Source organism: Natator depressus, chromosome 6 (assembly GCF_965152275.1).
Source record: "Natator depressus isolate rNatDep1 chromosome 6, rNatDep2.hap1, whole genome shotgun sequence".
In the NCBI taxonomy this organism is placed as follows: domain Eukaryota; kingdom Metazoa; phylum Chordata; order Testudines; family Cheloniidae; genus Natator; species Natator depressus.
Window position 1 is genome coordinate 110,130,080 of NC_134239.1, and position 14,435 is coordinate 110,144,514.

Sequence of the window (14,435 nt, forward strand, 5' to 3'; positions counted from 1 at the left end):
GCTCGGACAGCCCTGGGTGGTTGGCCCCAGGGAGCGCCTGAGCAGTGGGCCTCTGGGGGCAGTCAGCCCCTGCCGCCGGAGCAAGGGCCCCCTAGAGCAGTGGAGCCGTAGGAGCAGCGATTTAGTCATAGGTGTTTATGGTAAAAGTCATGGACAGGTCACGGGCCGTGAATTTTTGTGTTTTGCTCGTCACCTGTCCATGACTTTTACTAAAAATACCCATGACTAAATCTTAGCCTTACCGATCATGTAAAGTTAATTATAGTTGTGTATCCCTGGAAGGGCAGAAGGTTGCAAGTAACAAACTTGGCATTTGATGGGAAAGAACATCCTCCTCATTTTTGTCTATGTGACCTTTGTAAATCTAAACAAAGTATTTTGCTGAAGAGTCAGCACAACCTTCAGCTGTAAGTATTGGGTCAAAACTGCTGCTAGTGCTTAGAACAAAAGGTGACCTCTAACGGATCATTTCATGTAAGCTTGCAACAAAGGGGAACCTCCAAACAGGGCTGAGAAGCAGCAGATACAATCTTTGCACTAGATTTTAGTTCTATTTTGGACTTTAGATTTCATTACTACGTGGTGTAATTCACAAATGTAAACAGTTGCCAAATGTTTCAACATTGAACCTGAAAGTATCCCTGTTGCAATGACTTCATCTATGTGCTGATTTGGTGTTCATCTATGATGATGTAACAAACTGTCTAGTGACATAAATGCACTTAATGAAAAATGGTGGGTGTGTGTGCGCGCGCGTTTTTTTAAACAAGAAAACAGTCTCTCAAACCTATGAGCATGAACTGGTGGGAAATCAATCTTAATAAATAGTCATTTGGTTTTATAAGGTGTTTTGGCCACGGCAATATCAGATATTGATTAGAACAAATAAATTTAATAGTTGATTATAACAGAAATCCTCGGAACTTTTAAAAAATATTTCTAACAAAAGACTTTGTCATAACATTTAAGTTGCAAAGTGTGTGATTCATGGCGGTGATTGTTTTGCTCTCTTTTTCAGGAACATATTGGAATAATATTGTGCCTCGAGGTACTGTTTCTGCCACAAAATGGGCTTTTGTGTTAGCTTCCACAGCTCCAACTAAAGAAGGTTAGTGAATCTTCACTATAAGCTTATACCATAATTAAACTGACCTCATGCATTAGAGTTGATAGCTGAAATGATACTAACAGGTTCCATAATGCAGAACTAATCCAGAGTTTTTGTCTATTGGTGTGCAGAAATCCCATATTTTTGGAACAAGCTAGAATTTCCTGCTGTCTAAGTTATTGGAGATAAATCATGGTGGGACTGCAGTGGAATGGCCTTGAGTAAGGTGTGCTGCTTTTTGAGCATCCTTACTGGCTCATGCAAGGAATAAAGTGTTTAGTGTCTTTTTGAAGTTATATATCCCTCATTTGGAGGGGTGCTGAGCCACTAAATGTGGAGGGAAAAACAAATATAGCTGTAATGGATGTGGTGTGCATAGATGCTAAGGAGTTGGTGAGATCAGTAGGTCTACCACCAAAGATCGGCAGGGAGGTAGGGGGAGTGGAGGCTTTGGTAGCAAAACTCAATTTGAGGACTCGAGATTTTGTACTGACCTATTTATTTATTATGTCGTGTGGTGCCACAATATGCTAGACACTTTCCATACATTTGGTGTAGTACAAGATGAATCCACAAATCCCATTGAGGTGCTTTAATGGATGAAGATGGGAGAAATTTAGTAATTCACATTTTCTCATCAACCATTTGGATTTTACCATATTTTTTGTTATGCTAATTTTGGCCCTCAATACCATATTCTATATTGGGTTTCTAATCTGTACACTTGCTGCTAATGATGACTCTTTGGTGCTAGGGAAGTCGATTCATTTAAAGCAGCACCACCCAGTTAGAGGGAAAGAGGCTAGGTAGCCTAACCTATTAGGTTATTGGAGTCAGTAACGCTCTCCAGCGAGTGAACTGACACCCCCTTCAGTTTTTGCCATCATCGTCACTGGAAGACTGCAGCATGGCATAAAAATAAAATAGGGTGGTTTCTTAAAAGTATCTTATTTATATACTTTTCACCACAGCATCACCGATATAAACTGAGCCTCACCACCACTCCTCTGAGAAAGAAATATCTCCATTTTAGAGAAGGAGAAACAGAGAGAGAGAGAATAACTTGCTCCAAATCAATCAAGATCCTGTGTTTAGAACTGGGAATGGAACTCCAGATTTCCTGATTCTAGGTCCAGTGCCTTAACCACATCTTTCCTCTTTGTCTCTGGGACTGAAAAAAACTATTATTCTATTTTATTTTTAAAGCATAAATGTAACTTCTCTAAAAAACATATAAACCTTCCCTTAGTTGCATACATTTGGAAAGTAATCTGTCCAATATATTGTTAGGCAGGTGGGTGGATTCATGTTAAGGAAACACTTCTGAAATATTTAAGGTGCTTAAGGCCTTATCTGTATTTGCCTCAGTTCCCGCCATTCATGACCAGCCACCAGTAGACAAAGTAAGCTGTAATTTGCAGTTTACTGTATATCAAGCAGAAAACTGCCATGGTGCAAATTGTGGTTGGTTGGTTTGTGTTTTTCAAGTGATGCACCTCCACTTCAGGTGTTGGTGCATCTCAGTGCCTTTGACTGGAGAATTTCAGCATGCATGATCCCAGTCTCGCAGCACCATTGACACCTCATCTAGCATGCACACAACCTGACCCCCTCAGTTCCTTTTCAACCATCCTGAGATGACGTTCCCAGAAGTGTCATGAAGTTAGCTCACTTAGCGTTAAAATTGTTTACTAGCATAGTTTTAGCTTACCAGTTTGGTTACTTAATCTTATACTCAAAGCAACAAATTTGAGGGCTTGGTCAAGGATCTGAATGAACTTCCCCACTCTACAGAGCTGATGACACCATCCATCTTCCATTCAGGGATTGTCTGACTCCCTTTTACTCAACGTGGTCTTCCATCATCACTGACAAGTGAACCCTAGAAATCATACACACGGGCTACTTGATTCCCTTTACTTCCCTCCCTCCTTGTCCCTGTTCAGGGACCCTTTTCATGGGCACCTTCTAACAAGTAAACTGTCTTCTACACTTAGGTGCTGTGGAACAGGTTCCTCCACAACATGGGGAAGGGTTTTTACTCCCATTACTTCTTAACCCAAAAGAAAAATGGAGGATGGAGGCCCATCCTAGAACCTGTCTGCAATACCACAGATTTCCACTGGCTTCCACCAGCCTTGGTTAACAGCTGGCATAGTGACTCCCCAGCTCCAGCTTTTCCCAGAAACATAAGTTCTGAAATGTCCAGCCCTGTCCTGGAACAGTCAGAGGGATATTAAGGTCCATTGTCCCTTTAAGGAGTCAATATTCAAGAGTTTTCTGCTTTAACTGGAGTTACCAAACACTTCAGTTTAAATAAAGTACTGGATTGGTTTAGATTTAAAATAAAGCAAGTTTATTAATGAAAGAAGGTAGGATTTTAAGTGTATTCATGTATGAGAGAGAATCGTTACCAGCAAATAAAAATGAAAACATGCGTCTAAAATTTAACCTAGCATGTTCTCGTTCAAGGCTTTGTTTAAGATGGCCTCCTTCACCCACAGTCTTCCAGCAAGATGGTGACTGATCCACTCCTTGGTCAGGATCACTCCCAGAGGCCCAAAAGTGCACCTTTGTTGTCTTGGGTGAAAGAGAGAACTTGGTTTTCTGCCACTTTCTTCTATAGTCCAATGAACCTTTGAAGTGGATTATTCTGAAGGTTACCCCTCAAAGTAAAGTTTATCCAAACAGTGAGGAAGACAACATGCAATCTGGTGGTGAAGGAGGTTCTGTGCTCTTTGGTCTCCCACTTGTTCACTAAAATGCAAATTATTCTGTTTCCTGCCTTCTCCTCCTCCTGCTATCTTGAGGACCTGTTTACTACTTATATGTAAATTGAGGTAAACACATACATTCCTTTGTTTAGGATAGGCCTGTTTAGCAACTTTTGCTTAGGCAGGAGTGTCTGGTTTTGAACAAGTGCTAATATCATACAGGGGAAAAACCAAAGCAGCAATTGAATTTGGGAGAAGAGATTGCAAGCAATGTAGGACGACAGAAAGAAGTGGTCACAGGGGTGTGGGTGTGGATATGTAAAAACACTAATTTTTACTCTCAAAGTGTTAAATACTCAACACTTCTGAAAATCAGGCCACTTATTTTAGATGCCTAAATCTAGGAATTTAGGTTAGAAAATCTTGACCCAAGAATACGTTTCAGAAGACTGATAGTTTACCATTAAGTGCCGAGCGCATTTAAAAACAGAGTGAAGCAACTATGTAAGTTTTAGAGAGTGGATTAGGAGTGATTTTAACAATAACACACATGTTCTCTCCATAGGAAGCTTTCTGTGGCTATGCCAAAGCAACAAGGATCTGTTTTGTGTCAGTGATCAGAATCCTCAGTTCCATCCTTCTTCAGTTCAGCTACCGCCTGATGCTGAAATGGTGTGTTATTCAGCCTGCCAGGATGCCATATGGGGTTTGGATAAACAAGGACAGATCTTTATCAGAACACTTTCACCAAGTTGCCCAGCTGGGATGCACTGGACAAAACTGGATCTTTCTCAGCTAGGTATGGCTTTTTGTGGTAAGCAAAAAGACTCAACTTATTTTTAAGCAAACAGGTTTTATAAAGGTTTCAGAGTAGCAGCCGTGTTAGTCTGTATCCGCAAAAAGAAAAGGAGTACTTGTGGCACCTTAGAGACTAACCAATTTATTTGAGCATAAGCTTTCGTGGTGCCGCAAGTACTCCTTTTCTTTTTAGGTTTTTAAAAAAAAATTCTGCTGCATTTTTCATTGGCTTTGCGAATACCAATTTAAATTTTAAGATTTATTGAATTTAATAACACCTGAAAATAACTGCTGTATTAGTAAAGATTTAGAATTTTCCAACTTTATCAAATGTCAGAAAAAATCCCAGGGTTTTCCAATAGCTGGCATGCTTTTAGATAGCCTTTTGCTATGAAGGTAGTATTAAGTGTTCACTGTTCACTTGATGGTATTTTGTAAAGGGTATTTTTTGTTTTGTTTTTATGTCTGTCTGATCTTATCGGGCAAAGCAGTCAGTACTTGGGTGGGAGTCCTTCAAGGAAACCTGTTTCAGAAAGCAGCACTAGTGATTCAGTTGGTGGTGATCTTCTGTTCAAGTTGATACTGAACTTATGCCTCAGCATGACATTGGGGGAATGTAGTGCTGCTGAAGTTGCTGTCTTTGGTTGGATAAGACATAAAATCCTAGTCCTTGACTGCTTGTGGTCATTAAAACATTCTCCCAATATGACACTCTCCATAAGCAGTGGGGTATCCTGGCTGCTTAGCAGTTTAGCCAATTTATTCTACATGTATATTTCTTTGATAGTCTCTCTCAGTTGGCTATGTCTTTACTTCCTGTCCTAAAGTCTTTAATGTTGTGCACTGTTCATTAGCTGCCACGCTATATTGTATGCAAGTCTCCTGGAGACAAGTGAATTGATTAATTCAAAACTGACATAATTGAATGAAGTCCTTTGTAACATCACTTCCAAATTGGCTCTTAACTTCACATTTCCTTTGGGACGAAATTTTCTGCATTTGGCATAAGATCAAAGGTGAATTTTTTTAAAGTTGGATCAAAATTGGTTCAGCTGGTTTTAAGCTAGGCAAACATAAGCAGCAGACTTCATTTTCTATAACATAATTATATAAACAGTTAACATTTTTAATCTTCATATTAAAAAAAATCAGTCATAAGTTATGCATGGAAAAAGCATTGTCCATGTTTAAAGCTTCAAGTTTTCAGCCTGGAATATGACTTTTTTTTTTTTTTTTTTTTAAATTGGACTGGCTCCCAGCTGCCAAGATGTCTTAAATTTGAATGCCTCTCAAGCTGTTGCACATTCACTGGTTCATGAGTGAGGTCAATAACAGGCTCCCTCACTTGCCTAGCAGGGCTTGGACCACTTTTGTAGTCATGATTATTATTTTCTAGCAGTCTAGGTGATGATATTTCAATTTCATGGTTAATACCTAGCTGTTATAGCTTTTCCGTCAGTAAATGTCAAGCACTTTACAAAGGAGGGGTAAGTATCACTATCCTCCCTTTACTGAAAGGGAAACTGAGACACAGTGGTGAAATAACTTGCCCAAGATCACCCAGCAGACCTGGAGCAGAGCTTGGAATAGAACTTAAGTCTCCTCAGTCCCACTCTGTTGCTACATACAGTAGCCCACGCTGCACTCGATCTGTTTTGGTACATTTCTCACTTCTCAGATATCCAGGACTTAAATGACATATTAGATGTAAATCATGTGGTGGTGGGGGGGGGGGGGGGGATCAGGGAGGTTTGAAGTAGAAGACTCCAGACTATACTAAGAAAATAATTCTCTAGCATGAGCAACCTGTCTTTGGGAGCCAGTGAGCAGGGAGAGGGCTAGAGAATGGACACTAAAATGTAAATTGGCTTATGAGCTGGGAGTCATTTCAGTCATTGCTACAATATGTAAACTCCTGAAAAGACTACAGGAACTCTCATGATGGGTCAGGAGTATTTAAACTGGTATTTTTCTTTCTTGACATACATTGGTGGCTGCATAGAAAGTTTGATTAGTTATATCTTTACAGTGAATTATAGATGTTATTGTAGTGTATCTTACAATAGTTGTAATGCACTATATGTGGGTTAACTGACTCAAATCACCATAAATACCTTCTAGTATTGATTTCTATAAACAAAATTCCCAAATAGTTGACGTACAGTTTAAGGATTAAGACAGTGGTCTCCAACCTTTTTAAGCCCAAGATCACTTTTTGAATTTAAGGGCAACCCAAGATCTACCCCACCCCTTCTCCAAAGCCCCGCCCCGTTCACTCCATCCCCTCCTCTCCGTCGCTTGCTCTCCCATACCCTCACTCACTTTCACCGAGCTCAGGTAGGGGGTTGAGGTTTGGGAGAGGGTGCGAGCTCTGGCCTGGGACTGAGGGGTTTGCAGTGTGGGAGGGGGCTCTGGGCTGAGCTTGGGGTGGGGTTTGGGGTGCAGGGGAGAGTGCGGGATGAAAGCTCTGAGAGGGAGTTTGGGTGTAGGAGGCAGCTCTGGGCTGGGGCAGAGTGTTGGGGTGCAGGAGGGGGTCAGGGCTGGGGCAGGGGGTTGGGGTGCAGGAGGGGGTATGGGGTGCTGGCTCTGGGCTGGGGCAAGGGTTCGGGGTGCTGGCTCCGGGAGGGCCTGGGGTGTGGCCTCCCGCCGGGCAGCACTTACCTCCGGCAGCTACCAGTTGGCAATGCAGCATAGCTCAGCTAAGGCAGGCACCCTGCCTACCCCGGCCCCACGCCACTCCCGGAAGGGGCCAACGTCCCCCTGCGGCCCCTGTGGGAGAGGGACGGGGGGCATGTGGCTCCGCGTGTTGCCCCTCTCTGCAAGCACCGCCCCCCACAGCTCCGCATGGCCGCAGCTCCCCATTCCCGGCCAGTGGGAGCTGCGGGAGCAGTGCTTGCAGAAAGGGGCAGCATGTGGAGGGAGACCCCTGTACCCCTGCCTGTGGGGCCACACTGGCCACTTCTAGGAGTGGTGTGGTGTGGGGCTGGGCTGGCAGGCAGAGAGCCTGCTTTAGCGGCAGCCCCACTACACTGCCAGAGATCGTGATCGACTGGGAGATCCTCTAGGATCGGCCAGTCGATCGTGATCGACCGGTTGGTGACCACTGGATTAAGAAATGATTCTGTTACAGATCATTTATCCATTGGGACGGGGAAAAGGCGAAAAAGTCATTGACCGTAGCTGATTGGTGCAATAAAACATCTTACATCATCTTGTTACCATTTTGGGACACAGTCCTTCAATTTAATGTATTCAGGTCCATCTCTGCAATCAGTGGGGCTCTGTGCAGGCACAGCAATGCATCCACATGCAGTGATTTATTGAATCAGGTCTTTAGCTTGTTACATTGTGGCCCAAGAAATTTAATAACTATAATAAAATAATTATTGTCAAATCTTGATGCCAAATTTTATTCCTGGAAAAGTTTTAAAAGTGGTAAGGTGTCTTGAAACATTCATATAACTTTTGTAAAAAGAGATGCAGACTTTGGAATTGGATGAGCATGTTCCCAGAATAAATGCTGAAATATTTTGTATTATGTCAGTTTCACCTTTCTCCAGTCCCTATACTATGTACTGTAGAATAGTATCTGGTAAATTGTTTTGATTAAGGTTTACACTATCAGTGTCAAGGTTTCTAAATACAGTAGAATGACCTTTACAATTCAACAATAAACAATGTATCTGAATCACGCATAGAGATACGTCTGTCCTCTTTTGTGGATGAATAGTGGTTAGCATGACCTTTCCCTAAGGTAAAAGCAATAAGAGGGGAGGAAAAAAAAAAGCTGAAAATGTTTACGTAATGTTTGTATTTTGGAATGTCATATTCTACTTTATAGGTTAGTAATACCAGCAATGCCGTGTAAGTGACATATGACTCCATGTTTGAGTGAGCTGATGCTTATTTGGATCAAAACATTTAAACAGCTGAGATATCGCGTGACAAAACTATTACTGTTTGTAGTGTTGTAGCCATGTTGGTCCCAAATGAGACACAAGGTGGGAGAGGTAATATCTTTTATTTATTCTTCAGCTCTCTAGAATTTGAAAGTTTTGTCTTTTTCACCAACAGAAGTTGGTCCAATAAATATATTACCTTACCTATCTTCTCTCTCATAAAACTACTGCTGTCAGACATACTTTGTGCTGAAAGGAGTAATGAGGCTTTATTTAAATAGTAAGTTTGTAGCTGTATGTCAGACCTCTAACTGCTGTAGAAATTTGTGCTCCTTGCTATAGAATTTTGAACTCTGATTATTTTTAAAATAAAGGAGTTTAGAAATAAGCCGTAAAATCTTTCCTTTGAGCCAATAAGCAAAAACAGTTAAATACCAAATAGTCTTGATATAGGAATGAATCCATTCACCATTATAACAAACTAAAAGTTAAAGCTGTATAGAGCTAGTGTCTTTTTTCTACAATGTATTGCTAAAAGCTTGTAGTATCTGTACTCAGATAAATGCTATACACATACAATTTAAGGGATACTTTTCACTTTGATTAGAAGATGCAACTTTATTATGTGATGTGCTTTATGAAGAGTTGGTTGCCAGATTTCACTTCCCCCAAGTGAACATTATGTCCAATAACCGGTATCCCAAACAGTGAACATTTAATAAACCAGTGAGATTTATTCTCAGATTCTTTAATTTGGCATCTGACCGAAGCATTCAGTATACAGCCTAACAGCATTGTTAGTTCATCTCTTCCACTACTTAACATTGTGCATGCCTTCCAAACACTAGAAAAAAATCCAGATGTTAACTATGGATGTTTTTAAAAGTAAATGAATAAAAGAGTAAGAATTCTCAAGATCACAGCATTTCAGTCTACAGTATCATATAGGCTTTCTTTCCCATCCTTGTAAATCACAGACATTTCACAGCTTAATTTGATGGGTATTTGTAATCCGGTTGTAAAAGAGAGAATAAAATTAAGAACTCTGGAACACACTTGTTTCAGAGCTGTATGCCTTCATGTTGCTCGTTTTTACGTAGGATTAAAGCATTGATAGGAGTTTTCTTGTGACCACTATAAAATAAGGAAGTTGTGTGACACAAATAGGGAGACACTTTTCAAATAGGTTTTATACTCAACACAAGTAATGAAGGCATGTTAACCTTGAAATGTTAACCCACCCTTTGCATTTTCTGGTAACATTTACCATGTTCATTGCTGACATGTATTTATAGACCTGGACCATTAAGATTCTATAAGCATGACTAGCTACAGAAGAGAGTTCACTTTAGGTCGCATGAAAGTTTGTCTCTCTAAGCATAGAAAAAAACTATATTTCATATGGTTTCTGCCTCTTACTCCCTGCTGACGATAATCATTTGAATTGCAGTGTTCTCTAGCAGCAGCGATAGAACATTATGCACTGTCAAAATGTTGTTGATCAATGGCAGGATACTGCATGAAATAGGCCATTTTAGACAGATGAGAAAAAATCACTAGAATAAATGCATGAAATGTAAATGAGATCTTAATTTTCCCCCCATTTGCTTTATAGTTAGGCTGGAGTTGTATGCAAATGTTCTCAATTATACTGATAACTTCTCTGACTGTTAGTTTTTTAGAAATATTTCTGTAAAATTAAACTTCAAATTCTACAGTGGAGATTATTAGCTGAATTAAAAAAGATAATGCCAAATTATTAACAGTCTCTTTCTTCATCATTAGGAGCTATAAAATTGACCAGTTTGGCATGTGGAAATCAGCACATCTGGGCCTGTGATACTAGTGGCGGCGTTTACTTCCGTGTAGGAACTCAGCCTCTAAACCCAAGTTTGATGCTTCCTGCGTGGATAATGATTGAGCCACCTGCACAGGTAAAACAGTCAATCATAACTTTTTAAATGTGATAATTTAGCAATCTGCCTTGAAAATCAAGGAACTTCAACACTTTTCTTTCTGAAAAGATGATAGATGGAGGACCCAAAAAAGTCTGAATTTAAGAACATAAAAATTGCCGTACTGGGTCAGACTAATGGTCCATCTAGCCCAGTATCCTCTCTCTGACAGTGGCCAGTACTAGAGCTTCAGCGGAAGTGTACAGAACAAGGCAGTTGGGGTGATCCAACCCTGTCTTCCCCTCCCAGATTCTGGCAGCATGAGGTTGCATCCCTGACCATCTTAGCTAATAGCCATCAATGGACCTATCCTCCATGAACTTACCTAGTTATCTGTTTTGGTTTTTTTTCCCACCCAGTTATACTTTTGGCCATCACACATCCCATGACAATGAGATCCAAAAGTTAATTTTGAGTTGTGTGAAAAAGTACTTCCTCTTGTTTGTGTTAAACCTGCTGTCTGTTAATTTCATAAGGTGATGCCTGGTTTTTGTATTGTGGGAAAGGGAAAATAACACTCTCCCCCCCTTCATAATTTTATAGATCACTATCATATCCCCTCTTAGTAGTCTCTTTTCTAAACTTGTTTCATTCTTTCCTGTCTTATCCAACACCTTAGAATTGTGATCAGCAAGAAGACTAGATTAAGTGCTGTAAAATCTTGAACAGTGGTTTTCTAGACTTCTGCCTGTTCCATTTTGTAGTTTCTACACTTCTAAAAGTTACAAAACATGTTCAAAGCTGTCAATGATACCTTTGCCCTAACGGAGCTGCTATATAAGGCCGTTGACTAGACTGGTCAGAAATCTCTCTTTGTGGTATGATTTGACTATAGCAAATGCAGAGAGCCTTTCATTGTATTGCTTATATACAGTACAAAGATAACACTACACTATATCATGTGTCCAGATATACAGTTATAGAATGTTTATGAAATATAAATGCAAATTTAGTGTTTCAAAGACACCTAGTCTAAAGAAATAATAAAGTAGACATAGAATTACAAAATAGAGAAAAGCAATTCACCTACTAATCTCTACTCTGCTTTATAACTAAGACGTTACGGAGAGAAGAAGGTGGAATGAAGTTACCATGTTTAAACCAAATTTTTCATTTAATCTCTGGCTATCATTGAAGGGAAAGGATTTACCTAATTAGATGGCTACTATTTGACCATTTTGTGAACTGCCATCTGCTTTCTTTAATTAGCAGATGAGTACTGCTGAAGTTCATGTAACTGGCTGTAAATGATCTCTTGTAGTCTGAGTTAGTGAATCCTGAAGGTTTTTCTACATTTCCTCTAAGCAATCTACTTTTAACAATCATAAGCTCCTTGGGGCAGGCACATGCTTTTTGTTTTGTTTGTACTATACCTAGCACAATGGGGTCCTGGTCCATGATTAGGGCTCCTAAGCACACAGGAGAACAAACAACAAATCTACATACTTTTGTCTGGTCTTTCAACTTGACTTTATCACCAGCAGAAAACTTACCCATTTTAGCACAGTTAGAATTTTAAGATAATTTTCTGCACAAATGTTAAAAATCTATGACCCATTCACATTTCATTGTGTATCGTAACCAATCCTTAAAACTGCCTTAGAAGAAACATTACTGTAAACAGTGAGAGGTAAAGTTTGCAGACAATACAAAATTGCTCAAGATAGTTGAGTCAAAAGCTGACTGCAAAGATCTACAAAGGGGTCTCTCAAACTGTGTGATTGGGCAAGAAAATGGCAGATTAAATTCAGTGTCGATCAATGCACAGTAATGCACATGGGAAAACACAATCCCAATTATGCATACAAAATGATTGGGTCTAAATTAGCTGTTACCACTCATGAAAGGGATCTTGGGAGTCATGGCAGATAGTTATCTCAAAACATCTGTTTTATGTGCAGCAGCAGTCAATAGAGCTAACAATGTTAGGAACCACGAGGAAATAGATAATAAGACAGAACATATAATGCCACTATATAGATCCATGGTATGCCCACACCTTGAATACTGTGACATTTTGGTCACCCCATCTCAAAAAAGACTTATTAGAATTGGAAAAAGTACAGAGAAGGGCAACAAAAATAACTGGGGTATGGAACAGCTTCCATATGAGGAGAGGTTAGAAATACTGGTACTGCTCATCTTAGAAAAGAGACGACTAAAGTGGAATATGATAGAAGTCTCTAAAATCATAAATGGTGTGGAGAAAGTGACTGTTTACTCCTTCACGTAACCCAAGATCCAGGGGTCACCCAATGAAATTAATAGGCAGTAGGCTTAAAATAAACATAAGGATGCACTTTTTCATACAATGCACAGTCAACCAGTGAAACTCATTGCTAGGGGATGCTGTGAAGGCTAAAAGTATAACTGAGTTAAAAAAAGAGTTAAGTTCAAGAAGGATAGGTCCATCAAGGGCAATTATCAAGATGGTCAGGGACACAACGCCATGCTCTGGGTGTCCCTAAGCATCTGACTGCCAGAAACTTGAACTGAACAATAGGGGATGGATCACTCAATAATTACTCTGGTCTGTTCATTCCCTCTGAAGTATCTGGCACCGGCCACTGTCGGAAGACCGGATAATGGGCTAGATGAACCATTGGGCTGACCCGGTAAGGCTGTTCAACGTTTTTGCAAAGTTTCTGCAGAACAAAATAACATTGGCTGATTCCATTTCTTTCAAGTACCTTCCTGGTTCTTTAATATTGGTTCTTGCTCAGTCTCTTTGCAGATGAAGTAGAAACATGATTGACTCACTGGTACTAATCCTCAGGTATTTTGACCTTTTTATCAAAAAGACAAAAGAAACAAAATGACACTCTAAGGTTAAACATGTAGCATGTAAATCTGTTGGTCTGTGCCAAATTCTCCCTTCTTCCCTTTCAGTCCCATGAAATAAACTGAATGCCATTAACTTCAGTGGTCTTGAGAATGCTCAGCACATGGCAGGAAGTGCTGAGAACTCCACAATATCAGACTCTAATTTTGGGTCATGCCTTTACTGGGTACTCTGAACTTTAATTGGAATTTTGGGAAGAGGTCTTCTGAAGTGAATCTTACAGTATTATTGTCATTTTTAACAATTTCTGTATTGGGGGTGACTTTTAATTTTGACTTAGTCTTTAAAGTATTTACAGTGGAGCACAGAAGCATTCATCTCAAGTCTAAGATTTTTTCATTTGCAATATGAATAGATTATTTTGCCTGACTATCCCAGAGATGTTTTCCAGTGCTACTGTGAATGCTGCCAGGGAGGTAGTACACTCTAGTAACTCGTGTCTGACTAACATACAGACTAGTCCAGATAGCCTCTGGAGGAACTGGTACCAGCCCTCCTTAGCCACGTGGGACCTATTCAAGGCAGTAATGTTGGAGAGGATTTTCTTAGAGGACTGTCTTTTTCAATCGGGGGGGGGAGGCAAACCATGACTTGGGAATGCTCCACATGAGTGTTTTAGTCAGTGCATGTTACAGATAAATGAAACTGGATAAATACAGCATATCAAGGCTCCCACTAAAGTGGCTTATTCAGATGATGTAGAATTCCATAGTGTCTTTTCAAGTATTTGCTTTTCCTTAATATCAGGATTTTATTTTGTTGAAACCATCTTTGTAATTGAAATATTTTAATTAGCAGGCAATCATTCATATACGTGTGCGCGCACATACACACTCTCACTTTCAATACTTTTAATAAAAACTGTTTAAAGTCTTTGTTTCAAACTGATTCCATTGTCCAGTGAGACACAGAATTTTCCTCTTCCTATCGGTCAAGAAAGCCAATATTAACATACTCTAAGCTGCTTTTGCTAAGAATTCTAGCCTTTCAGTATTTTTTGTTTTAAGCTATTGCTACTGTCACTGTGCAGGAATTATATGCTCAGCCTGTCATGTGTTTGATAGCTGCTCTTATTGGTATCAAAAATGTTTTCACCATACCCTGAAGACTCTGGGACTA

General features: G+C 39.9%; 1 protein-coding gene across 2 annotated transcripts in view; it reads left to right on the forward strand.

The window, feature by feature from the left end:
- The window catches only part of TECPR2 (tectonin beta-propeller repeat containing 2), a 66,168-nt gene that overhangs the window by 36,241 nt on the left and 15,492 nt on the right, over positions 1-14,435 (forward strand). For both annotated transcript variants that reach the window (XM_074956268.1, XM_074956269.1), the window contains exons 15-17: positions 1,019-1,108; positions 4,388-4,621; positions 10,305-10,453. In XM_074956268.1, the coding sequence (XP_074812369.1) occupies positions 1,019-1,108; positions 4,388-4,621; positions 10,305-10,453 (473 nt within the window). The remainder of the gene's footprint in view (positions 1-1,018; positions 1,109-4,387; positions 4,622-10,304; positions 10,454-14,435) is intronic.